Source organism: Vicia villosa, linkage group LG3 (assembly GCF_029867415.1).
Source record: "Vicia villosa cultivar HV-30 ecotype Madison, WI linkage group LG3, Vvil1.0, whole genome shotgun sequence".
Taxonomy (NCBI): Eukaryota; Viridiplantae; Streptophyta; class Magnoliopsida; order Fabales; family Fabaceae; genus Vicia; species Vicia villosa.
The window spans coordinates 194,164,583-194,190,637 of record NC_081182.1 but is presented as its reverse complement, the minus strand read 5'-3'; the positions used below and the strand labels follow the sequence as shown (position 1 = coordinate 194,190,637).

General features: G+C 35.3%; 3 protein-coding genes, 1 long non-coding RNA gene and 1 pseudogene across 4 annotated transcripts; all 5 read left to right on the top strand.

Annotated features, from left to right (window-relative positions):
* The first annotated feature begins 380 nt into the window (after positions 1 to 380).
* LOC131659641 (F-box/FBD/LRR-repeat protein At1g51370-like) lies at positions 381 to 1,386 on the top strand (annotated as a pseudogene).
* A 6,411-nt stretch (positions 1,387 to 7,797) lies between these two features.
* On the top strand, positions 7,798 to 9,562 carry LOC131593195 (uncharacterized). The gene is made up of 3 exons (XR_009280776.1): positions 7,798 to 7,969; positions 8,535 to 8,585; positions 9,486 to 9,562. It is a non-coding gene; the product is annotated as an uncharacterized LOC131593195 (long non-coding RNA).
* A 383-nt stretch (positions 9,563 to 9,945) lies between these two features.
* On the top strand, positions 9,946 to 13,320 carry LOC131659640 (uncharacterized). Its single transcript, XM_058928800.1, has 3 exons — positions 9,946 to 11,408; positions 11,592 to 12,479; positions 12,570 to 13,320. The coding sequence occupies exons 1-3, from the start codon at positions 9,946 to 9,948 to the stop codon at positions 13,318 to 13,320; spliced, it is 3,102 nt and encodes a 1,033-aa protein (XP_058784783.1).
* Positions 13,321 to 13,799: 479 nt separating this feature from the next.
* LOC131659639 (uncharacterized) lies at positions 13,800 to 15,104 on the top strand. The gene is made up of 3 exons (XM_058928799.1): positions 13,800 to 14,619; positions 14,710 to 14,957; positions 15,042 to 15,104. Exons 1-3 carry the CDS (start codon positions 13,800 to 13,802, stop codon positions 15,102 to 15,104), a joined length of 1,131 nt encoding a protein of 376 aa, XP_058784782.1.
* LOC131593192 (uncharacterized) lies at positions 15,090 to 17,304 on the top strand. The gene is made up of 5 exons (XM_058865472.1): positions 15,090 to 15,245; positions 15,342 to 15,434; positions 15,521 to 15,628; positions 15,724 to 16,086; positions 16,956 to 17,304. Exons 1-5 carry the CDS (start codon positions 15,156 to 15,158, stop codon positions 17,100 to 17,102), a joined length of 801 nt encoding a protein of 266 aa, XP_058721455.1. The 5' UTR covers positions 15,090 to 15,155; the 3' UTR covers positions 17,103 to 17,304.
* The last annotated feature ends 8,751 nt before the right edge of the window (positions 17,305 to 26,055 follow it).

Below are 26,055 nucleotides of genomic sequence, written 5' to 3'. Positions count from 1 at the left end.
ATGTCCCAATTTTACGATTATTTTGTGCTTGAAGCAATTTTATCCAATTTATATACCTAACCGTTTATTGGTCCAATCCGAACCGGATTAGACAACGGTTCAAGGTTGAACCGGTTCAATCGGTCTGGTCAATCCGGGTTTTAAAATATTGATTAGTACTTTAAAAAATCAGAATATGAATGGAACGACATCTCTTGTTCTATTGTTCGCGAATACGTTGCCGCTACCGAAACGAGTTCGCTCGGCCTCTGAAACTCCAACGCCTGCGTTATTAAAACTCTTACCCAAACCCTAATTAAATTTTCTGATAATCCAATATATTGCTGCAGCAATGATGATAATCTTCTACTGTTGCTTCCTTGCCCCGTTCACATTTAGAGATGATGTCTTCTGACCGTTCATTTCCAACCGTCGATAGAATCAGCGACTTGCCAGTCTCTCTCACATTCTCTCTTTCCTTCCAACCAAATTCGCTGCAACCACAAGCATTATCTCAAAGAGATGGAAACCAGTTTGGCTTTATGTCCTTATTCTCAACTTCGATGACAAAACATTCAATGACTTTGCGACGTTTCGCAAGTTTATTTATTCAACCATATTCTCTTTGCGAGATAAAAACACTTCAATCCAATCATTTACCTTGAAATTAAGCTACTCTTCTCACTTCCAACAAAGAGAATTGAATAAAATTCTTAAATTTTTGATGCAACGAGGAGTCAAGAATCTTAACTTTGACATGTCTGGTAGACATTGTTATATCAAATTACCTCCTCGCATTCTCAGTTGTAAGACTCTTCAAATTCTTAAGTTGGTAAACATAAAAATGTGGGATTTTGATCAAGTGAATTTTCCTTGTCTCAAAGTTCTTCATTTTTATAGTGTTGATTTCACATCTTCTCAATATTTTGTGAAGTTTTTAAATGGCTTCCCTATTCTAGAAGATTTGTATGCAACATCACATATCTATCCGGAATCACTTGTTTTGGAGAACTTGAATAATTCACCTAATTTGATCAAAGTAAGGACTTATTATGATTTGGATAATCTGATGACTCTGGTTTGTAAGGCAAAGATTTAGCATATAAGTCAGATATGAATATTATGCTCCTGAGTAAGTGTTTTAGAAATTTAAGATATTAATTGAAATTTGTATTCTAACTAAATTTTTATTTATTTTATTGTATTTTCATTCTTATTTGATTGAGTGTACAAATATATAATAATTTTTTGATCAATATGCACATAAGATATGAAATATAGAATATACATTTATTTCTAATGTTCTATCGTGTGCAACTCACACAGATATATGGGATGACTTGGAAAATGCTTCCCTTGTTTCACAATTTGACACACATGTTACTTGATTCTTTTCATAGCTCATAATGAAGCACGGACACGATACGAGTATCGGATACCATACGTATCCGATATACAGCAATACGCTACTAATTGAATAATACAAGATACGATACGTATATAAAAATTAAAGTAAAATATTTAGTTAAATTATAGTCTAACAAAACCAAAATCATAATAGAACTTTCAATACATAACTATATTACTAAAAAACATTAAATCTAAGATATTGGTATAGTATCAATGTCGTCTCCTCCTTCGCCATCATTGGTCAATAGAGTGGCTTCCAAATTTGGCTCATCAAGAGACAATGATGCAACTTCAAGAGTTCCAACACCATCAAAACTTGCCCATGCATCTCCACCAATATCCCACATCTTAGTACCACCTTCTTTGCATTCTTCACATTTCCTACCCAAAAGCCTCAAATTTGTATGCACGTAAACCAAGTCTTCCGCTCTTTTAGGATTCCATTTGTTTCTTTTTAAAGAGTGGATGAATGAATAGGTACTCCAATTTCTTTCACAACAAGATGAAGAGCTAGGTTGCACAAGCTTCAAGGAGAGCTTTTGAAGAAGAGGAGCGGGAGAACCATGCATAACCCACCAAGATTTGGGGTCTAATACCCATCTATCTTAAATAGAGTTAAAAGAATCAAAACTATTTGATTTTGATGAGAAATTAGCATATTCAATTTTAACCTTTTTTCTTTCCTCAACCGTTGTAAATTTTTTTCGAAAACTATTATTCCTTTGTGTAGATATCTCTTCATCCTCGTGTGGAGAAACTCTATTTGGATCCTCACGGAGCCATTCATCACTATGATACCTATAAATGAAATAAATGTTAATACACAACTTATGAATTACAAAATGATAAAAAATAAATAATAAAAAAGCTAATAAATTGTTGGCCAATCTTACCTTGAATTTAGAGAGTGACCCAATAGTGAAGAGGGGTACAACTCTTAGTCGACCTATCAATTAGTATCGAATAAACAATATTATAAAATGGTGATTTTGATGTATCATTTAAATCTTTCCCTTAATGCCTATATATTAATGTCTTCACCTTATCTATCATAGAATCCCGCATCTTATATACCAAATGAAGTGTGGACTCATCGGTATCACAAACTCTAATCATATTACAAATAGGCTCTGTAAAATCAATAATATATGCAATTTTGTCCCACCAAACATCATTCAAAATAAATTCTTTTGTAGCTTGAGCCTTACCCATGTCATCCTCTCTATAAGAATTCCATTCTCCACTAATAACCATTGATTGCAAAGAACGCTTCAAGAATTTAAATCTTCTTAACATTATAATGACAGATGCAAAACGTGTGTCAAAAACATCAAGTAATTTGAAAGATGAGAATTGTTTAAAAATGACATTTCTCATAGAGTGGTTCATGATAAAATTTCTTACAAGAAATCTGAGTAATCCAATTACATTCAGTCCATACTACCTCATTTCTTTCAGTATTTTTGGCAGCACATATGTTCTTCAATGTGAGATTTAAAGTGTGCACAACACAAGGAGTCCAAAAAACTTTTGGACATGAACTTTCAATGATCATTCCTGCGGCTTTGCATATAGGAGCATTATCTGTAATAACTTGGATCACATTTTCTTCCCCTACTTCTTGTATAACTTCATCCATCTTATCAGCTATGTAGTGTTTACTCTTAATTTCACCTGAAGTATCCACAACTTTCAAGAATACAGGACCCCCTCCACTTATGGCCATAAAATTTATTAAAGGTCTTCTTTGACAATCTGTCCATCCATAAAAAACAATGCTAACCCCTTTTGAATTCCAAGTTGATTTCACGGGCTTAAGCAGTCTCTCAACATGTGTTTTCTCTTGTTGTAAGAGAGTTGTCCTCAATGCATTATATCAGAGGGAAGGATTTCTTGCAAGGTTAAAAGGAAATCGGGAAGAATAAAACATTTTGGCTATGAGAGCTCTTAGAGTCTCTCTTTCACTTAAATTAAAAGATTTTTCTAATGGACTATTTTTCCTCCTCTTCAAAGAAAGACCCTCTTGCCTTTTTTCAGTGGGTAATGGAACATGTTTAGGTTTCACTCTATTGCTAGCTAGTTCTACAATAGATTGTAACTCAGACAAATATTCTTCATTTAAACTAGGATACACAGAAATTGCGGTTCCATAAATTTTTAGCAAATGATTTTTGACTCTAGATTAAGAACTTGTAAACTCTTTTTGACAAAAGTTACATACCCATACCTTATTTCCATCTGCTTCTGAACCTTTAGTACCCTTGTTTGTTATACTAACATAACCCTAGAGATGACAGTGATCATCTTCTAAAATATTTTTAGAGAGAAACTTATTTGGAATTTTTGAATTTGATTTGGAAGATGTTGACATTTTGGTGTTTCAAAAATGGGAAAAATGGGAAAGTATGAAGAAGTAGAAAAAAATAGCAGAAGAGAAAGAAGTGTACGTTGCAAGAGAGAGATGAGAGATGGTGAATATTGGAAAATGTTACTCATATAAATAGCCACTAATGATCAATATTATTGGAATTGAAAACTTAGCTATTGCCTATTTGATTTCTTTCTTGATAGTAACGTACAAGAATTGTCTATTAAGATAGCTATTGCCTATTTCTTCTTTGATAAAGTAAATTGTCTAGGATGTTTATTATTAATAGTTATTGACTATTTTTTTATAACGTACAACTATTGCCTGATATGCCTAATTGGAAGTCCCAACTAATGATGAATAATGTCGAATTTAATTAAATAAGATATTAAAAATTGATATAAAAAATTATTAGAATAAAAATATTAGGAAATAATTAAATATGGAAATAAATAATGACTATTAAAAAATAAAAAAAATAAATGAAGAGTCATTAAAAAAATAAAATCTTGCAAAAAATCTGAAGATCACGTATCGGGACGTATCGGAAGCGTATCGAATTTTTTTTATATTTAAAACAAAAATTCGGACACTCCTTCGATTGCTCAACGATACGACATGGATTTTGAAGTATGGGTGCTTCATAGATAGCTCATCATGGGAGAGGAGGGACTGTAGGTCGTTGGTAGAAATACTCCCACATTTTCCCAATCTTCTAACATTTTAAGATTTGGTTACAATTTTCAAATTACCCAGGTAAAATTATTTGTTCAGAATGTTTGAAGGTTCCACCCAATCCCAGAATGTCTTTTATCACATCTTAAATCATTTAGCATTAAAGGGTGCACAGGGAGAGAATGTGAATTTGAGTTCAAATTTGTAAAATATATCATGCAACATTCCAAAGTATTAGAAACTATGACTGTCAGGAAGAGTACCCATCATGCCTACCTTGAAAAGGAACAAATGCTTATAAAGTTATCTTCATGTACAAGGAGCTCTACAACATGTAACCTCTTATTTGGTTGATGATGATTGTTTCGGCGTGGTTTTTTTTTGAAGAATGTGGTGGTTTTCATTGAAGAAATTTCTAGAAGTAATATCATATACTTTTTCTTTGAGAGACCAATTCATGTAATCAAAGTTCAACTTTTTATTTATTTATTTTATTGTGTGGTGTAATCCGGTTGTTGATTTTATGAATACGGGAAAAATCTATAATTATGATATATTTTGATTGCTAGTTGATTGCTCCAAACTTGAAACTTTTTTATTTTCTTGGTTGGTTATTGATGTATGAACACTTAATGTGCCTATTTGGTTGGTTATTGGTGTATGAACAATTTTAATATTAACAATAGAAATCGAACCAGGAAAAAGAATTGATGATAAAATAATTTGTGCTATTTTGTTACCGAATCCCTTCGGTTTAAGGTTACATACCGGAGTTAATATACTTAGCTAGATATGGTATTTATCGTAGATTCAGAACAATAAATAACAGACGAAATCTCAAACATATTATTATATATAAAATTAAAACGGTAAAGCATGTAAATTGTTAAAACCTGAAATTAAAATTGAAGCTTGTAATATTAGATGCAATCCTCCACAAACCGGTAGGCTTTTGCTTCTTGGTTTCTCTGATTACAACTTTTCGTGTTATCACCAACAACTTTCATTCATCGAATAAGCTTGGACATTGTTATGAAAGAGTAGACAAACCATATAATAAAATGTGTTTTTTTAATGAAATTTGAAGAACAAGCATTGTGCTGGTATTGGGAATCTAGAGCAAATGATAGAGAGTTAATATAGTTTATTTAGTATTTTATATTAGTTGTTGTTTTGTAATAATTTTAGAATGTTCTTAGGATCTTGTAAGGTTGTTGAATTGGGCTTTTATAAGTTTGGGTTTTATTTAATTATCCATTAGGAGTACTATATATGTAGTCCTTGAGACATTGAAAGGATTGTCAAAGAAATGAAAAAGTCTTTATTTTATTAGTTTATTTTAGTTGTCTCTTTTATTTCTCTAAGTTTTCCTTAGTTTGTTAGGGTTCCAAATTAGCATCCTAACATTGGTGCTTTCATCCATGTACTCAAATCCTCCTATGGAATATCATTTTCATACACCTTCATATCATCCATGGAGTATTCCTCCTACCTATCCCACAAACCCCTCATTTACATCTCCTAACACACCTTCATTTCCAGCTTTTCCATGGGAACTTTTTACACCTTGTTACACTCATGTTGGATCATCATAACCAAAGTTGTATCTAAATCATGGGTATTCACCACATCCACCTCATCCTAACCCATACTCATCATCTCCTTATTCATATTACTACAATAATTATCATCAACAACTCCAACCAACAAACACCTCTTTCACATTTTTTCATCAATATAAAATCCATTCTAGAAATAGAAGAGATTTTGATAAGTATCTCCAAGTGACTCATCCCTCTTTTAAGAAAAACTCAAAAAAAAAAATCACAAAAACCTTCTGATTCACCATTCTCTCTCAACACCAAACCCACACCCTATTCTTTCCCCATATTAAAACCCACCAAAAACCTTTTGCCACACATGTCTCAAAGACCTCTGAGATCGATGGCCACAACATCTTCACTTCAAGATCCGACAAATGGCATCATTTTCAAATGTTAGGATGCTAATTTGGAACCCTAACAAACTAAGGAAAACTTAGAGAAATAAAAGAGACAACTAAAATAAACTAATAAAATAAAGACTTTTTCATTTCTTTGATAATTGATAGAAGGGTATTATATTAGTTAGATGGGTAAAAATATAACTTATATTATTAGTATAGTTATTGGGCTTTTAGTAGTGTTTGGGCTTTTATGTTATTATTATCCATTAAGAATGTTATATAATGTAGTCTCATAGAGACATTTGAAAGGAATGAAAGAAATCAAGGTTTATTTTTATCTCTATTTCCTTAGTTTATTTTAATGTCTTTTTCTTTTAATTGTTGAACCCTAAATTGATAGTCTTGGTAGGATTAGCTTCCTATCAATTGGTGCTTTCATTTTCGATCTCACTTCCGCTTAAAATCATGACAATATTATTGTTTGATGGGGAAAAAGATGTCTATTAGTGGATTCTTTCTGTTGAGAAAATTTTCAAGGAGCATAAAACACCAGAGTCATTGAAGGTTTTGAAAGCTATTGGAGCATTAAGAGGTTCTGCTTTCACATGGTGGATATGGTGGTGTCGTGTTCATCGTCGATATAATTGGGATAAATTTACAACAGCACTATTATGGCGTTTCAAGCCGGAGTGGAGACTCATTTTACCTCTGGATGATGAAGTAGAGGAACACTACTAGAAATTTGGCCTACGGCCACGCTAAAATTGTCCACAGCTCAGAAACTGTGGCCACATATATGATTTAGCCATGATTATCAAAGCGTAGACGTATGTTATAGAAATATTGAATCCGGAGTGTAAAACTGTGGCCTGCATAACGGTAGATATTTTAAGCCGCAACTAAGAAACCGAGGCCTATAATTTTCAGTTCAAACTGTGGCCAAAACCCCCAAAAAAACCCCTCCAAAAGTTCCCTCCTTTTTTTTTAGTTTCCCTCTATATCTTTTAATATTTTCTTTTCTATTTTTTTTAATTAAAAAAAAGAAAAAAAATGAAAGAACACGAACAAAAACTCCATCTCCCAAAGCCATATGAACAAAAAACACGCACACTCTGAAAACTCCATCTCCCAAAACTATCTCGCTTCGCCGCTCCACCGCTCCGCCGCTGCTGCCACCTCTATCGCTTACAGGTTAGTTTCTTCATCTTCATCTCTGCTTTCATCTCTGCTTCACCTTCATCTCACGAACCCTAACCCTCTTCATCTCACGAACCCTAACCCTCTTCATCTCACGAATCCTAACTCTCTTCATCTCAAGAACCCTAACTCTCTTCATGTCATGATTCTCTGTTCGTGTTCCTCATCTTCTCTATTGTCTCCTCTGATTTTGTTTGGACCTAATATATATTTTGTTTTGCAGTTGAGGTACCAAAGCTTCTGGAGGCTTCCTCTATTCATCTGCGTACGATTATCTGGGTACGATTCTCTTCTCTGTTCGTGTTCCTCATCTTCCCTCGTCTCCTTTGATTTTTTTGACCTAATATATATTTTGTTTTGCATGTGAGGTACCAAAGCTTCTGGAGGCTAATACGGTAGGGTTTCTTTTTGACCTAATCTATGTTTAAACAAATTCTACTACTGATGTTTGGATAGTGTGATTTGATGCATGTTTTGTTTTGACCTAATCTACTGAGGGCTTCATTTTGACCTAATCTCTGCATTGTTATATCTGTTGTTGTTATTTATGTTAGATTTTGTTATGGTGATTTGAAACTGAGAGAGGCACTGAGTTTATGTTAGATTTTGTTATGGTGATTTAGGTTAGATTTTGTTAGGGTTGAAAACTGATCTGGATTTTAGGTTGAGAAAGTATGTTAGATTCAAGTTATAACTGCTATTTCCGTTATTTGACTGTTAGTATTGTTAAACCTAAAATTGATTTTCTGTTTGGGACGAAATCAGAATGCTAGTTATGCTTAATATCATGAATTGAATTGAATTTCTTGTGATTATTAGAAGAAATTCTTGTTATTATGATATGTGTATGTGTATGATAATTTATGAATTTTACTCTGAAACTCTATTATGCTGCAATATACTATAGATTATTCATTTGAAGGAAGTTTGTAATTATGTATTTTTTGTTTGTTTGTTTAGGGGAGGAATATTCTTGAAACAGATCATCCAGAAGGTCCTTTTGGCACTAAGGTCAGTGTTCTAACTTGTTTCTGAGCTCACTTAGATTTGTGTTTGCTGCTGCTTTCCTCTGTGTTGGATTAGATCTTGCTAGAGTTGATTTTGACATGTACTTTGTAGCGGAATGATTTGTGTTTGATGACCTTTAAGTAGAAAAGTGATTTTTTGGCAAAACTAATCTTGCTAGAATGATATAACTGATTCTTGGCTTGGGATTTGGGACTAACTAGTAACTACTTTCAATCCACAATACATATATAACTTTAGGATTCAATGTTAAAACTGATTGTATGTTTTAGTGACTTGATTTGATGAACTGATCATGTGCCACTACTATTGTGGCTGCTGTTCATGCTACTACTTAGTAGTTTGTTTCTTAAATTTTCTTGCATCAACTTATATTGGGTCCTATTAATGTTTGTGCATCTAGTAAGGAAGTGTTGCTTATGTTGTAATTAGTTGTTGTTTTTATTTGGCGTAGAATAATTCAATTATTGAAATGTCTACTTTAAGTTTCGGTATCTGATATATATATAGTCTGTGCTATTGTATGTACACTTCTTGCTCTTAAGTAGCCATTCAGTTTACATACTTTAAGTTTCTATCAGTATGTAAACTAAAAATCATGAAGCTGTGGAAGTTTCTTATGCATATTTAGTAAATGTAGCAGAAAGAGAAAGAAAATATTATAAAAAACATGAAATCCTCCTTCTGGTATTTGTGTGTAACTGCTACTGAAGGTTACTTAAAAGGCAGCATTTGTTTGTTTCAAACACAGGGCTATTGATTTTATAAATCTGTTATGAATTTGTGTGACTCTGTTATGAATTTTATAAATCTAATTTTGTGTATTATTAAGTTGCATAGCATAGCTGCAGTGTGGTTATTGATTTCTTTTTGTTATTGATACAGCTCAATTCCCTCAAAGGAGACGAAGGAAAGCGACAACTGCATTTTATTTGTGTGTGACTCCATTTCTCTGTTTTAAGGTAACAATTTGTGTTCTTTTAGGCTTCACCATATAAATTTTAATACGTGGTAGTATACCTCATGGAATGTTTTGATTCATATGTATATGATTATATAATTCCGTTGCCGTCTAAAAATGAATTTTATAAATCAGTAATCATGTTAGTGCTTTTCTTACCTAATTAGTTGTATATTAGGTATATAATGTATATACAATAATTCTTGCAAAGATTCTGTCCCAGTAATTCCATTTATATACAATAATTCTGTCCCAGTAATTTTTTGGTTGCTCAGCACATGTTTTGGTACTGTTAGTGCATTTTTTATATGAATTCAGTTTTGAATGTGTTATGTGTTTTGAATGTGTTATGTGTTGTGTTTCAAATATATAGATTATCAAGCGATGGACAAAGAGTGGACTAAATTACCGTGGTTTAGTCAAGAGTACATCAACGGTGTTACTCGATTTTTAGACTTTGCCTTCACTAAAGGAAGTCCTCAAGGAGGTGAACTTCTTTGCCCTTGTGCTAAGTGTAAAAATATATATTGGAAAACCAGGGATATTATTAGGGATCACCTAATAGCCAAAGGTTTTCTAGACGGTTATGACGTTTGGGTGCACCATGGGGAGAAACTACAAAGGTCTATGGAAATTGGTGATGGGATGGAAGATCAAGATGGATCACATGATGACATTCCTGGCTTATTGCATGACATATATGGAGATAGGGCAGAAGCACACGGAGTTGATGAAGGTCCCAATGACGAGGCTAGAACGTTTTACAGTTTGATTAAAGAGGCGGAACAAGAACTGTACCCTGGATGCAAAGACTTCTCTTCGTTATCATTCACGATTCGACTCTACTTGTTGAAATGTCTCCACGGCTGGAGCAATACGTCATTCACTGCCCTATTAGAATTATTGAAAGAAGCAATGCCTGATTTGAACATTCCGGAATCATTTTACAAGACAAAAGCCATGATAAGTGGTTTAGGCCTTGATTATAAGAAGATAGATGCATGCCCAAATGATTGCATGCTATTTTGGAAGGAGCATGAAAAGGACAATTCTTGCACTATTTGTGAAGCTTCACGGTGGAAACAAAATGCTGCAACTGAAGGATGCGAGTCTGAGCAACCCAAAAATGACTGTAGAGTTCCTGCAAAAGTTTTGAGGCACTTTCCGTTGATTCCTAGACTACAAAGGTTGTTCATGTGTTCAAAGACAGCTGAGTCAATGAGATGGCATGAAGAAGAGCGCTCAAAGGATGGAAAATTGAGGCATCCTGCTGACGGTAAAGCGTGGAAGGACTTTGATGAGCTCCATCCAGATTTTTCTAGTGAGTCCCGCAATGTAAGACTTGGCTTAACGAGTGATGGGTTTAATCCATTTAGGACCATGAGCTTATCTCATAGTACATGGCCTGTCTTGATGATGGTATACAACACACCACCTTGGCTGTCCATGAAACCTGAATATACAATGTTGTCATTGTTGATTCCTGGACCAAAATCTCCAGGCAACGATATCGATGTTTACCTCCAACCACTGATAGAGGAGCTAAAGGAGTTATGGGAATCCGGCATAGAGACATATGATTCTTCAATGAATCAAAATTTTCAAATGCGTGCAGCTCTTCTGTGGACAATTAGTGACTACCCTGCTTATGCTATGTTGTCGGGATGGAGCACCAAAGGAAAATTGGCGTGTGCTTGTTGTAAATCTAACACCAATTCGTTATACCTCAAACACAGTCATAAGATGTGTTATATGGACCACCGTACCTTTTTACCAAGAACTCATTCTTGGAGAGACGATGTCAAATCATTTAACGGAGAAGAAGAACATAGAACTGCACCATCCATGTTAAACGGGGCTGAAATTCTTGAACTCTTAAAAGATTTCAATAATGAATTTGGGAAGAAAAAGAAGAAAGTTGATGGCCCGTGGAAGAAGAGGTCAATTTTTTTTGAGTTGCCTTACTGGGCTCAAAATACATTGCGCCATAACTTAGATGTAATGCACATTGAAAAAAACATATTTGATAGTATTGTTGGAACTCTTTTGGACATCATGGGGAAGACAAAAGATCATATTAAAGCCCGTTATGATTTGCAAGAAATGGGAATTAGAGAAAAACTTCATCCAAGGGAGATTGGTGGAGGACGTTCAGAGTTTGCAAAAGCGTGTTTCTCAATGACTCCGCACGAGAAGTCAATTTTTTGTGGAGTTATAAAGGCTGCCAAGTTACCAGATGGGACTGCATCAAATATTTCAAAATGTGTACAAGTTGGTGACAAAAAAATATCTGGTTACAAGAGCCATGATGCGCATTTCATGTTACACTATTTGTTGCAAATCGCAGTAAGAAGCACAATGCCCAAGGAGGTGGCAACCCCACTAATTCGTCTTGGTTCCTTTTTCCGCTCTCTATGTCAGACAGTTATACAAGTGGAAGATTTAGATTACCTAGAAAATGAGATTGCAGAGATACTTTGTCAGTTGGAGATGATATTTCCTCCAAGTTTCTTTGACATAATGGTTCACTTGCCTATTCACCTTGTAAATGAAGTTATATTGGGTGGTCCTGTTCAATTTCGATGGATGTATCCCACCGAAAGATACTTGTGTAAACTTAAGAACTATGTCCGCAATAGAGCTTATCCTGAAGGTTCTATTGCCAAGGGGTATCTGGCTGAAGAAGCTATAACATTTTGCTCAAGGTATTTGCATAGCAATGTAGATACAAGGTTTAATAGGAAGAGTCGGAATTATGATGTTACCGATTCACTTGAAACAGATCCAGATGATTACTTTACAACTGCCGGTCGTCCTTTAGGGGGGGCAGGCAAACCCTTTCATCTTGATGTGAAATCAAAGGATGATGCCCATCGATACATCTTATTCAATTGCAATGAAGTTCAAATTTACATCAGGTAGTACAATAACTATTTGTCCTCCTATGTATTTATCTACTAATCCTAAGATTAGAGATATGTTAACATATAATTTGTTGACTTTTGTAGTGAGCATGATCAAAGTGTTAATTCAAACACTAACAAAAGGAAGTGGACCAAGGCCAAAACTCAAAGTAAAGAATTTAGTGAATGGTTTAAAACTCGTGCCCAGAATGATGATGTGCCATTACAACTTGAAAAACTTTCTAGAGGTCCTAATTTTGTTGCAAAGAGGTATCCAGGTTATGTCATTAATGGATATAGGTTCCATACTAGGAAACGAGATACAAATCGCAAAACTCAAAATTCTGGCGTAACTTTAGTTTCACTAACTTCAAGTTTCGCTAGCTCCAAGGATGGAAATCCTAGGACAGAACCCATCACATATTATGGAACCATTGTTGATATAATTGAGTTATACTACTATGGAAATTTCAACTTTGTATTGTTTAAGTGCGATTGGTTTGAGGTTGAAAAAGAGAAATACGGACTTACTTGTGTGCGTTTCAATAAGAAAATTTATCAGAATGATCCATTTGTGCTACCTTCTCAAGTTCATCAATGTTACTATGTCCAAGACCCTTTTGATCCAAACCGGCATTATGCTCTGCAAACAGTTCCACGAGATTTCTTTAACATTGCTGACCCGTCAAACTTACAAGCTGAAAGTGGAGAAAATAGTGATGGTGATGGTGAATTAAATTGGGTTAGGGAAGACATACCTGCAACAATAGCTGAAACACCTTATGAAATGAATGAAGCTGAAAGTGCTGGAGAGGATTTTGATTATGATGATACCCTATTTGATTTCATGGACTAATGTCAATCTATTTCATTTCTGGTGTAATACATTTCTTTTTTATTTTCCATTTGAACTTTTCATGTATTGGTTTTATGAGCTGTTTTCATTAGGAGAATGACAATATCATTAGAATTTCTAATGTAACTGATTGGATGTGTTGAATCTATTTCATTTCTGTTTTTGTAAATCCACTATGTGTTGAATCTATTTCATTTCTGTTTTTGTAAATCCACTATGTTTTGAATCATATGTAATTTATCTTCATGTCCAGTAATTTGTGAGTTATTGTTAACCGTTTGAATATTGCAAATTAGTGCTGATTGGTTAAACTTTGTTTTTTTTAATATTTTCCATGTTAACAGAAAATGAAGAAGGTTTCAAACTTGCAAAAGAAGACGGCTGCCGCATAAAAGGGTGAACAAGTTACCGCCAATTTTCGGTTGCCTCTATTTAGATCCAGTGCTGAATTGGCTAAGAAGTATGATATCAAATGCGAGATGGTAAATAATAATAACCGTGAAGGAACTAGTAAAGTGGGCATCCGACCTCCTTTTGTGCATGCATCTAGGGAACTATTCAACTTATCTAAGTTTGAAACTGCTGCTTCAAAGATTGATAGTTCGGCCGATGTGTTTTATCCAACCAAAATGAGGACAAGGCAGACAACTCCCAGAAAAGTAGGGGCTGAATGTACTGATTCAAGGACCATGCAGCAAGTGAATCCCAAAACAGGGCCTGAAATTGCTTCAAGGACCAGGCAGCAACTTGCTAAAAAAACAGGGCCTGAAATTGTTGATTCAAGGACCAGGCAGCAGCAAGGAAATGATAAGCAGAATCCTTCAAGTGCAAGTGCAAAGCAGCCACAAGGAAGTGCAAAGCAGCAACAAGTTTCAAGTGCTAAACAAGTTTCAAGCGCTAAGCAACAAGTTTCAAGTGCTAAGCAACAAGCTTCGAGTGCGAATCAGAAACGTCCTTCAATTGCGTCTCAGCAACTTCCTTCAAGTGCAAAGCAGAATACTTCAACTGCAAAGCAGCAACCTAAGGAGAAACGGGTGGCTGACACTGCTGATTCAAGGTCAAACCAGAATCGTATGAAAAGGGCAATGATAGAAGTCGATGGAAATTCCGGGACAGGGCAAGGAAGTGGCTTGAAGAAGACAAAACGAAGCCCAATGTGTAAATCGACATCCATTGAAGAATTCCTCAAAGAAAATGGGGAAAATAGTGAAGAAGATGAATGTGAGAATCTTGAGGAAGAAGAAAATATGATGGGTGAAGAGGAAAACACTCAGCAAAATGGAAGTAAACAAACTGAAGGTACGTACTAAGCTTCGTGTCATGCATTATTCTTTATTATTGTTTCATTCAAATTTATATCCCATGCTAATTATATTTTATCTAACACAGGGGCAAGTAAGAAAAGGACACGTGGACCAACTAAATGTTTGAAAATCCATGCTAGAAAGAGTGCGGATCGTGAAGAGGTGGTCTTAGACGATGATGGAGAACCTATTGGACCCAATGATCGAACCGTGACAGATTTGAGTTGTTTCCTTGGCACTGTCGCAAGGAATTCAGACTTATGTCCCTTAGTTTTTACTAACTTCAAAGCTTTGAAGAAAGCAAACAAGGACCGTATATGGGAATTTGTCACTGTAAGTGGGAATTTGTCACTGTGTGAATCTAAACATAAGTTGTGTTCCTTATTTACTTGTCACTAATTTCCTTTTTTGTTGTAGGATAAATTCATTATCCCTGAAAATGGACGTAGAGCGGTTTTCTCTCGCATTAATGATGCTTAGAGGCGTTTCAAGAAAGATCTCAAAAAGAGTTGTTTTTTAAAGTACACTACTATGAGTGAAAGATTGAAGCATCGTCCCCAGACCGTACCTGAAGTTCATTTCAAGCAATTGATATCCTATTGGAAGAACAATAACATCCAAGTAAGATAACAATTAGCAATTGATCAATGCTGTCCCTAATATTTAATTCTGTAATTTAACATTTGCTGTCCCTAATTTTGCTGTTTCTGAATGTAGAAAATTAGCAAAATCAATGCTGTGAACAGAGCTAAGCAAAAGTATATGCATCGGATGGGCCCAACAAACTTTGCGAGGATTCGTGCAAAACTGGTAGGGTGTTCATACATCCTTCAATTTACAATTATGTATTGGTTGAGTGATTCATATTTTGATGTGTTTATTATCAACCAATGTAGCGTGCTAAGAAAGAGGACGGAAAGGAAGTTAGCCAGGCAGAGATGTTCATTGAGACTCGACAAAGTCGAAAAGGAAAACAGCCGGATGAGGAAACTTCAAGTGTAATTGTAAGCCAGGCAGATTATGCCTTTAATCAACATTTGCCTTTAATCATTTATTTTTATAATGTGAATATTTTCTAATGTGAATATTTTTTAATTAGTCTAAGCTTCAAGAATCAGTTCAGAATTCAACTGAATCTGAGACATTTAACTCCTTGTTTGGGAAAGAAAAATCTGGACGAGTTCGTTGCTATGGAAGAACAATAACACCTACCATGCTTAAAAGAAAAGAAGAAATTCTGGTTATTAAAAGGCAACATAATGATGAAGTGGCTGGCATGAAGAGGGAGATGGATGGTATGAAGGCGCTATTTAAGACAATGATGAAGCAACAAAACCCACATATGAGCGACGACGAGATCTCTAATTTGATGGCAAGTGCTATGGGCTGTTCCATTAGTTCTACTGCTGCTCCTGCTGATCCACATTCGTCTGCATCAACTCATATTCCGCATTGCGAACAGGTATACTCTAAACTACAATAATTGCAGCATATGGCACTGTTTAGGGAACTGAATTATCAAGTGTTTTCTGAAATTGCATGGTTATCATGGATGAACAAGTGCATAGGGCACTGAATTAGAAACTGTATAGGGCACTTATTTGATGGCAAGTGTTTTCTGAAAGTGTATAGGGCACTGAATTAGAAACTGATCAATTATCAAGAATTAGAAACTGTATAGGGATCACATTAAGAAACTGAATTATCACTGAATTTCTGAAATTGTATGGTTGTCATGGATGAACAAGTGCAGGGATCACATTAAGTGTTTACTCGAAATGTTGTTTCTGTGCTTTATTTTATAGGTCTAACAAAGTAGGGTGACAATGACAAAGTAGGTCTTTGGAGTGCATTTTTGGAGAATCTATTAAGATCTGTACTTGCTTGTTTAGCAAATCATATCTCTTAACTATATAGAAGTAAAGATAAGAATAGAACTCATATTTAAACTATTACATTTGGCTTAACTAGAATAAAAATGACCAAATGAAATGGAGTAAAAGTGGGTTCTAACTTAGGATATACTTACTGAATTCAAGCCCTTGCGCCTTGATGGACCAACTTGTTTAATTGATTATTTTATTTCAGTTTGTAAGAATTCTATATTTCCATTGATTGATAGAGATAATTCTTAAGTGAGTTCTTCTGTTTTATTTCAGTTTGTAAGAATTCTATATTTCCACTGATTTGATTCTGAAATATGTGTATGAAATAGGGAAACGATTCTGAAATAGGTGTATGCATGATTCTGGTGGTGATGGCCTAAAACTGTCTTTTGATTCATGATTCTCTTTTGATTCGATTCTGAAATAGATGTTATGTTTATTGTAGGGTGGAGAGGAAGCAGATTGTGATGAAGATATGGAAGAAGCTTGTGATGATCATGAAGATGTGGAAGGAGGTTATGCTGAAGATGTTGAAGAAGGTGGTTGTTCAGAAGATGTGGAAGAAGAGCAAGGAGAAGATCAAGAAGAATAGTTGTTTTATGTTATCTAGCCCAGTTTTTAGAACTTTTTTTGGTTATTTTGGGATGACTCCATTTTGAGAGAAACTTGTGGTGGTACAACTTAAATAGTGTAGGGATCATGGATCAACTTAATATGGTTGTTTTGATTTTGAATTTGGGATGAAAAACTTAGTATCCAACTATTATTAGTGGATGAACTACTATTAATGTTAATTTTATTGTTAATTTAATATTGATATATATATTTATACATATATATTTATATATATATATATATATATATATATATAAATATATATAAATATATATAAATATATATAAATATATATAAATATAAATATATATATATAAATATAAATATATATATATTTATGTAATGATACAGAAATAAACCGTGGCAGATAAATGGTTTAGAATGCATAACATGAAATAAACCGTGGCAAATAAATGGTTTAAAATGCATAACATATAACAACGGTTTTAAATAGGTGGTCATAACCAAACTGTGGCTATATCCTGAACCAATACTGTGTCGTAAACGTTAAAATGAAACCGTGGCTTTACCATAAAGCCACAGTTTTTAAGTCATGGCAAGATCAAACCGCGGCCTTAATCAAGCTACCTAAACCGTGGCCTAAAAATGCCACGGTTGTAAAAAAGGCGTGGTCTATACCAAAAAACCGTGGACTTTACTTTAGGCCACGGCCGTATACTCCACAGTTGGATTTCCGTGGCCAAACCGTGGCGTAAGCGTTACGCCACGGTTATTTTGCATATAGCCTCGGTTTTCTGGGCGTGGCAGGAGGCCTTTTTTCCTGTAGTGGAACCACTGTATGAATCAACGGATTCCTTTTGTTCAACCAATGATTCTGTCGATCAGAATGAAGAAGAAATGGTTCAAGAATCGTCATTCTTGAAAGGGCAAAGCTGTGAATCACCAGATCTGTTCAGAAAACAAACGCAGCAACCCAATCTAAATGATGGCGAGAAAGAGCTACCGCATAAACAACCCATTTCCTTTGAAGCAACACGCCAGGAACTTCAGCTCTTGCATACGGAAAATTCCATTTCAACAATTCCTGTATACAAAACTTTTGTTCTTGAGACACTTTTGGAGCACCCTTTACCATCGATGGTAGAAGTGGAGGTTGTACCACTTGAAATTGTGGGCTCCATTCATGAACAACATAGAAGCGTCATTGTTGCGAGGAAAGACAACAAGTTCAACAATCATGCTCCGAGTCCTCTGTCTCCAAAACCACCATATTTGGGTTTTATGGAGATTCTGCCGAAACCCCCAGATCCCGGTTTAAAGAAGAAAACCACAAGTTCATTTTTCTCATCCACTTTCATTATTTTCAATGAGATCAAGCAACAACACTCAAAAACACAAGCTATTAACTTGCAACGTGCACAAGTTTTTTTCCACACACATACAAAGTTTGCAAAAATAGATGGCTTCCTTCAACTCGCATTGCCTTTCGATCCAGGTCTACTCTTATTGCCACCTTCAATCACGACAATGATTTTGGCTTTGTTTGCTCACAATTATTCTGTTCATGGGACTGATATCTTCAACACAATTATTCTCATCCACTTTTGACATTGTGTTGTAAATTTTTTGTCCATTTGCAGGGAATTGAGTCCTATTTATGTGGAACAGCACGAAGAGTACTGGGTGCGTGAAGTTACTGATGTAAAGAAGTTTCGATCAAATGTTATGGTAAGTACTGTGTTATGTTTACATGTTTTATTAGTAAAAGGTTGTTACATTTAGATGTAACTAATATTGTTTGTTCATGTGTCCAGAAAATTCTAGCAAAAGTAATAAACAACTATGTTCGTGGTAGAATTTCAGAGATAGTTCTATATGATATGGACAATGGAAACCCGTATTACTGTGAGGTCAAGAAAAGGCCAAATAAAAAGGAGATGTATTTGTATAGACAGTGGTTCGACTACGTAAGGGCAGCAAAGTTGAAAGAAGGAGATAAACTCCACTATGTCATTTGATACCCGCTAGTGGAAGATATTATGGCTAAAGTGGAACGTAGCAGTGCACGTTGATGGAGTTGTTGATTTTGCAAGCTGTGATGGATGATAAATAGAACAGTGTGTAGTTAGTTGCTTTTATGTTTGAATTATGGTTTTGTGTGTTTATGTATAAGATTTATGGAATTATGCATGTTTTTTAATTGAATTTTATTAGGTTTGAGTTGAATGTTTTATTTATTGTGTACATTTGGTAATGGCTTTATTTGCAAAATCGAAATATCATAAAGTGTTAATTTGAAGCATTGTTGAAATTTTGATTCACATTTATAAAGAAATGAAGCATTGGTGGTACATTGTGTTAGCATATTACATATTGTTGATCATTATAAGGAGTGAAGCACTACTTCTTAATGCGTTCCTATTAATGTTGACTGTCAATTTGAAGGGTTGGGTATTTTCTTTGAGCATACCAAGTAAACTTGTTTTATATTTTTTTAGTTTATGCAGTATTATAAGTTATTGACTATGTTGGTGACCATCCACACAAAACTGGCTATCCTATTGAGTATACAACTTAATAGTCAAGAATTGAATAGTCAATGTAATAATATAGGTTAGATAATAATATAGTGCAATATTAAAGAGTAATAACATATTTGTAATGAGTTATATTTTATGGGGATCTCAATATGGAGTCAGTTCATGGGTAGTGTCATACCCCAATTTTTGACCCTAAGATCATACATCATTTGCATTTCAATCATCAATCAAGATCACAATCTTGAGGTATCATTTTTCCTTTGAGGGGAATCATCAAGCACTTTAGCTTTTTATTTGTTTTATACTAACCAAAATCCAAAAATATGTATTTTGTCTCTTTTGTTCATAATTTACAGGTAAAAGATCGGGCAGAAATCAAAACAGTGCAAGAAAGCAAATTTTTGAAAATTTGAAGAAGGAAATCGATTTACCTAAGAAGGAAATCGGTTTCCCTGAGGCGAAAATTCAAAAAATATAAGGAGGGAAGCTTGACATCATTTTGGCACCAATTTTCTTTGATCATTTTTGTCATTTTACCAATTTTCCACCTCATCAAAATTAATTCCCTTCATTAAACCTTTTTTAACCCCATTTTACTATTTTTACCATTTAAATACCATTTAAACACAAATTAAACACAAGCTAATTACCAAATGCAAAAAGACCAAACTACCACTACTCTTTCTCCAATTCTATAAATAGAGACCTCTACTCTCTCATTTCACAAGCTTTGAGAGCCAAAAAACCCCTTGCAATTTCTCTCCCCATCCCTACCAAATTCACCAAAGCTCTTTGTTCTTTCATAAAGTTTGCGAGTCACACCTTGAACCTCACAAACTTTGAGCTAAGCCACCTTTCATTTCACTCTTTTTCTTCAATTGTTGAGAGATCAAGATTTGTGTTGGTGATTCTTGAAGTAGATCTAAGTTTTGTTCAAGATTTGGTAATTTTCTTCATCCTTATTCATCCATCATAATGTGGTTCTTTTGTGCTTGTGTGTGATGCATCTTTGATGCATCATAATGTGATTCTGATGCAGTTTTGACCGGCCTCGTTGTAGGGTGATTTCTACATAAATCACTTGGCGATCTGCTTAACATAGCGCAATATTTCGTGTCCCTAATAAAAAAGATCAAATATGGAAGAGAATTGTATGCGGTTGATTTATGGCTTATGGAAACTTATCGTGTAGTCGCTATGATATTATCAAGCTTCTGATAAGTTTCCACTGAATTTAAATCCGAGTACATCCTTCACTCACCATCGATCTTCATTACTAACTTTGATAACATACTTGACAAGTTTCAAGATGGTTATCTTTAACATCTAACAACTAACTTTAATTTCCGCAATTTATTATATTGCTCTTTATATTTCTCGCTTTATTGCTTTATTTTATCATTTCATCATATTTACATTCCGCCATTTTCTCTTTGTCCATTTGGACGTTTATAATTCCGCTATTTTCCTTTTGTCTATTTGGACATATGTTTATGTTTCCGCTATTTTCTTTTTGTCCACTTGGATCATACTTTACTTTTATGCTAAAACACTAATAAATAACAAAAATCTAAAAAACGTTTAAGGCTCTCTTTCGGACTATTGGTTACAATCCTGAGCATTTTGGAGATTCGGACTTATGGACTTAGGACCTCTGGACCTTTATTCTGTTGTTACTCCGCTGTTATTCTGTCTGTCTGGCATTGGATTTTTGTCTGTTTGTGTATGCAGGTATTTCCTTGAAAGTCCTTGATGGTTAATTCCAAGGCATTGAGATAAGGATTTTACCCGAAAACAGCCGTTACTCTGCCCGATTTTCGTCAGAATTTTAATGTGCTTAATGCAAAGTGGTGCTAAGATAATAAGTTCATCTGGATCCCCAAGTGTTAATGTGTTGGTATTGATAATTCCAAAGGATGGGAAATCTACCTTGACTCTTAATGTCAAGTGTTGGCTTCTTATTTGGTTAGACCGTTTCTTTCCTTAGCTTTTATTTTACGCAATAGGATAGCCTCTTCATCTCCTCCCCTTCTTTAGTTTTCAAAATCTTCTCCCTTTTTCCAAAATATTCTTATGTTTGTAAAAACTCTTTTAAAACCTTTCTTAAAAAATATCTTTTGCCCTTAGTGGCTTTTCTTCAAAAAGTTTAGACACGGCAAATTGTCGAAACGAGTGGTTATACCCCACGATTTTGAAATTGATTGATAAAATGAGATCTTTTCCGCGTGAGAGAGCTATTGGCATACTCGTTGATTTTATCCGAGTTGGAGCCCTTCTCTCATTTGCGATGCAAAGAACTTGTTTGTTCTCATGCTCAAGATCAATGGCTGAGTATTTCTCTTCGACGACGATAAAATGTTTATTCGTTTTTAAATGTAGGCACAAAGCTTAACGCTTTGCCGAGCTTATTTTAAAAATAAAACAAACCCTTTTTTAGCACACACGACACAGATTTTCAAAAAGGTTCCTGTGGAGTACCACAGATATGAGGGGTGCTTAAAACCTTCCCCTCATATAATCAACACCCGTACCTGAGATCTCTTTCTTGTTTTTAAAAAAAAACTTTGGGTTTTACGTTCTTTTCCATTTTCCTTTGGAAACAATAAAGCGCGGTGGCGATTTCAAACAAAATATTGATTCGGTCAATCCTATGGCTTCGATATCAGATTTTTCCCGCTACAGAAAATTGGCGACTTCACTGGGGATCCAGTTTTAAGTGTGTTAAGCCTATTTTTGTTTATATGTGTGTTTTATTTGTATATATTATTGTGTGCTTTGTTTGTTTATTTTCTTTTTTTTTTGGTGCTCGATGGTTCCTCTGTGATGAGATAAAGTTCTAACCCGAACTTTGGTGAGTAACTTGAGATAGGAGGTGGTAAGACCAATAGTTGCATGTCAGGAGCAATCCTTAACATGAGCATCATATGGTGGAACCCCAATCAGTGGAGGCCTCATGGAAGGTAGTAGAGGTTGTTACGAACCATCGTGATAACGCTATTACTTTCAATAGTGAGTGTCCGTAGAAGCTGAATGGCCTAGAACCTTTTTAACCCATCTAAGCCTTTTTTTAGGATGTAGCGCAGAAACAAGTTTGAGTACCAATTTGAGCTTGTTGTCATGCGATGCTACGCTCAGACGAGGTCTTTTTAGGCATATTATTGGCGTCCATGAGCAATTGTGCGAGCCGGTAGTATCCGATAGAAGATTGAAAACTCTGGGAACCTTTGTAGAACCTGTTTGGCAGGTACAAAATTCCCTAGTACATACCTTTGTGGGTGGTTCTTAACTTTGACTCCATGCTCGTGACGTCGAACCTTTGAACCCTGTTTGTGCGACCATGTGTGATCTTGATTGTGATTGATGCATAAACCATACATCCATGCATTCATTTGATTTCCAAGGAACTCATAGGTCTTTCTTTGTAAACATCATGAGTTTCATCAAACTCAATGGATCTTGGGTGTTGATGGGGTGAAAACTCTAATCCACCAAAATGGATGATTGATCTTGATGATAACTTGATCAAAGCTTTGATCCATTATAGGATTTACATCCTTCATGTTTTGATGTTTACAAATTAATAACTTGAATTCCTTGAAAATCAAATAAATAAATAAAAAAAAACAGCAATTGCATCATTTGCATACATACATCCAGGTTGTCCAGAAAACTCATCCTTGTCTGTCTCCATCTTCAGAGTTTGTCTGTCTACCGTCAAGCTGATTCCTCCACACAAGTACGGAACTAGAGCCAACGTCAGATTGAGAATGGAATACCAAGAGCAACACAATGCAGAGGTCAGAATGGAAATTGATGAGTTGAAGTCAGGCATGACCAAGCTAACTGAAATGCTGCAAGTTTTGATTGCTAGAGGAGAACCGCCTCAGAAGACTGTCATTGTTGAAGTCTCAAGTGCTGATGTTGACCCTCAACCTACTCAACAACCACCTTCTACATGGCCTGAGTTTGGTTTGCCTCATGGTTACACTCCTCCATATGAGAAGACTCCTGGTATTGGTCAATCTTCACAACTTGTGATTGGTCAGTCTGCAAATCCAATGTTTCATGCTTCTGTCTTCACTGAATCTCAGCCTATTGTGCACACTGTTGCTCAGCCTACTTATGTGAATCCTCTGTTTGAATATCAAGCTGCTCGTTCCCAGAATGGAAGTCAAGGAGATGCTGGAGATATTGAAGATGTCAAAGAGCAGTATCAGACTTTAGAAAAGCTCCTGAGAGCCATGGAAGGAAATGATTACTTTGGGGTTGCTGCTGAGAATATGTGTCTGGTTTCAAACTTTTTCATGCCTGTAAAATTCAAGACTCCTGAGTTTGAGAAGTATAAGGGGAACACTTGCCCAAGAAGCCATTTGACCATGTATTATCGCAAAATGGCTGCTTATACCCAGAATGATAAATTGCTTATCCATTGCTTTCAAGATAGTTTGGGTGGAGCTTCGCTGAAATGGTATATGGGACTTGAGAAGAGTCGCATTCACTGCTTCCAAGATCTGACTGATGCTTTCATGAAGCAATATAAGTATAATCTGGACATGGCACCTGATCGCCGACAACTGCAAAACATGTCTCAAAAAGAGAAAGAATCTTTCAAGGAGTACGCTCAACGCTGGAGAGAGCTAGCTTCTCAAGTGGAGCCACCTTTAGCTGAGAAGGAACTGACTGGCATGTTTATGGACACTCTCTCACCTTTCTTTTGGGAGAAAATGATTGGTAGTGTATCTTCGAACTTCACAAACTTGGTTACCATTGGCCAGAGACTTTAAGAAGGAATCAAGAATGGAAAAGTTACTCATGTTGCTGAATCTTCTGGTGGATCGAAGAAACCTTATGGAAACTTCCACAAGAAGAAAGAGAATGAGACTAATGATGTGTCTGATGACAAAAGGGGATCTCGTCGTAAACCTCAAAATGGGGATCAACCTTATGTAGCCGTTGTTGCTCCTGTGCAAGTTCAAGTTCCTCAACCTCAAGCTGCTAACCAGAATCAGATTCTTAATAGGGTCGACTTTGATCCTATCCCCATGACTTATACTGAACTGTGTCCTACTTTGGTCTAGAAAGGGTTGATTACAACAAGAACTATGCCTCCTCCTCGAAATCCTCTCCCTGGTGGTTTCAGATATGATCTTCATTGTCCTTTCCATCAAGGTGCAGCAGGCCATGATTTAGAAAGATGTTTCCCTCTGAAGGCAAGAGTTCAAGAGTTGGTGAGATCAAAGATGCTCTCTTTCAAGGATAAGGGTCCTAATGTTGTCACTAATCCTTTACCAGATCAGAGTGGCTGAAGACAAGTCAAAGCCTGATTTTCCTAAAGCCAAGTGTTTCATACGAGATAGCTCATCTTTGTTGTTGATTAGTCACTAGGCCTTGATTCTGTACTGTTTGTATTTACTTTATTGTGTTGTTTACTTTTAGACTTTGTTTGTTTCTGAATGGTGATTTTAATGAAATGAGCATTGCATATTTTGAATTCATTAACATCCACTGTGTTTATGTTTATACCTTCTTTTACAAAACCTTTTCTTCCTTTTGCTTTCTCTATCAAACTTGTGTTTTATGCAAAGATTGGAGGGAGGATGATGACAACGAAATACCCAAGTTGTTGAATTGTATGCTTTCAAATAAAACTTTGCTGATGATGTACAAGCATTGTTTCAATTCCCAAACACTGGAGAAATAAGGAAGTTAATCCCTTGTCAACCCCTCTGAGCCTTCGAAGTTGGTGTTTCTTTCTGTATGAAAAAACCCGCATTTTAAACCTGGGGCAGGGTAGTTCTCAATTAATTTGGTTGTGTATTCTATTTTAAGAGAATCATTCAGTACACCTTTCCACAAAGGTTTCAATCACAAGCTTTCCTCCGCATACATCAAAGAAATGTTGGAGATGCCAATCAAAAGCCAATGATAGTTCATCAATCATTAAGCAAGGCAGTCACTATCTTTCAAAAAAAAATGTATAAAAAAATATATATATACAAAGAAAAGCCTGCTAAGTCAAAAATCCAAAAAATGACTTAGGCAAAAATTAAGGCATCCCGCTGACTGTAAGTTCAAAAATAAACAGTTCAGGAAAAAGTTAGGGATATCAAAAGAAAAAGATGAAAAAAGAGAAGTCAATAAATTCCTCAAGCAAAATGTTGTGACAAAAAAAGGAAGAAGTGACTGCAATCTCAAAAGTTCTCTTTGCTTGTGAGCTATCATCATTACAAAGGTGCAATTCCGGAAGCCTCTTGGAACCTGAATGCATAAGCTGAATTAACTGAGTTTTAGGACTGGAGATCATCACGAAGACGGGGTGGGTACAATCAAATTTTGAGCCTTATATCCTTTGTTTCTGAAACCGTGAACCTGACCATGTTACAACCTTTAAAAGACCTAATTGAAGCAAGGTTTGTTTGAAAGCATACT

Coding starts and splice junctions, on each gene's coding strand:
- LOC131659639 (XM_058928799.1), top strand. CDS start 13,800: ATGGTAAATAATAATAACCGTGAAGGAACTAGTAAAGTGGGCATCCGA. Junction 14,620..14,709: donor TGGAAGTAAACAAACTGAAG/GTACGTACTAAG, acceptor TATCTAACACAG/GGGCAAGTAAGAAAAGGACA. Junction 14,958..15,041: donor GTATATGGGAATTTGTCACT/GTAAGTGGGAAT, acceptor TTTTTGTTGTAG/GATAAATTCATTATCCCTGA.
- LOC131593192 (XM_058865472.1), top strand. CDS start 15,156: ATGAGTGAAAGATTGAAGCATCGTCCCCAGACCGTACCTGAAGTTCAT. Junction 15,629..15,723: donor AGGAAACTTCAAGTGTAATT/GTAAGCCAGGCA, acceptor TTTTTTAATTAG/TCTAAGCTTCAAGAATCAGT. Junction 16,087..16,955: donor ATATTCCGCATTGCGAACAG/GTATACTCTAAA, acceptor TGTTTATTGTAG/GGTGGAGAGGAAGCAGATTG.
- LOC131659640 (XM_058928800.1), top strand. CDS start 9,946: ATGGACAAAGAGTGGACTAAATTACCGTGGTTTAGTCAAGAGTACATC. Junction 11,409..11,591: donor CATAGAACTGCACCATCCAT/GTTAAACGGGGC, acceptor CATATTTGATAG/TATTGTTGGAACTCTTTTGG. Junction 12,480..12,569: donor GAAGTTCAAATTTACATCAG/GTAGTACAATAA, acceptor TGACTTTTGTAG/TGAGCATGATCAAAGTGTTA.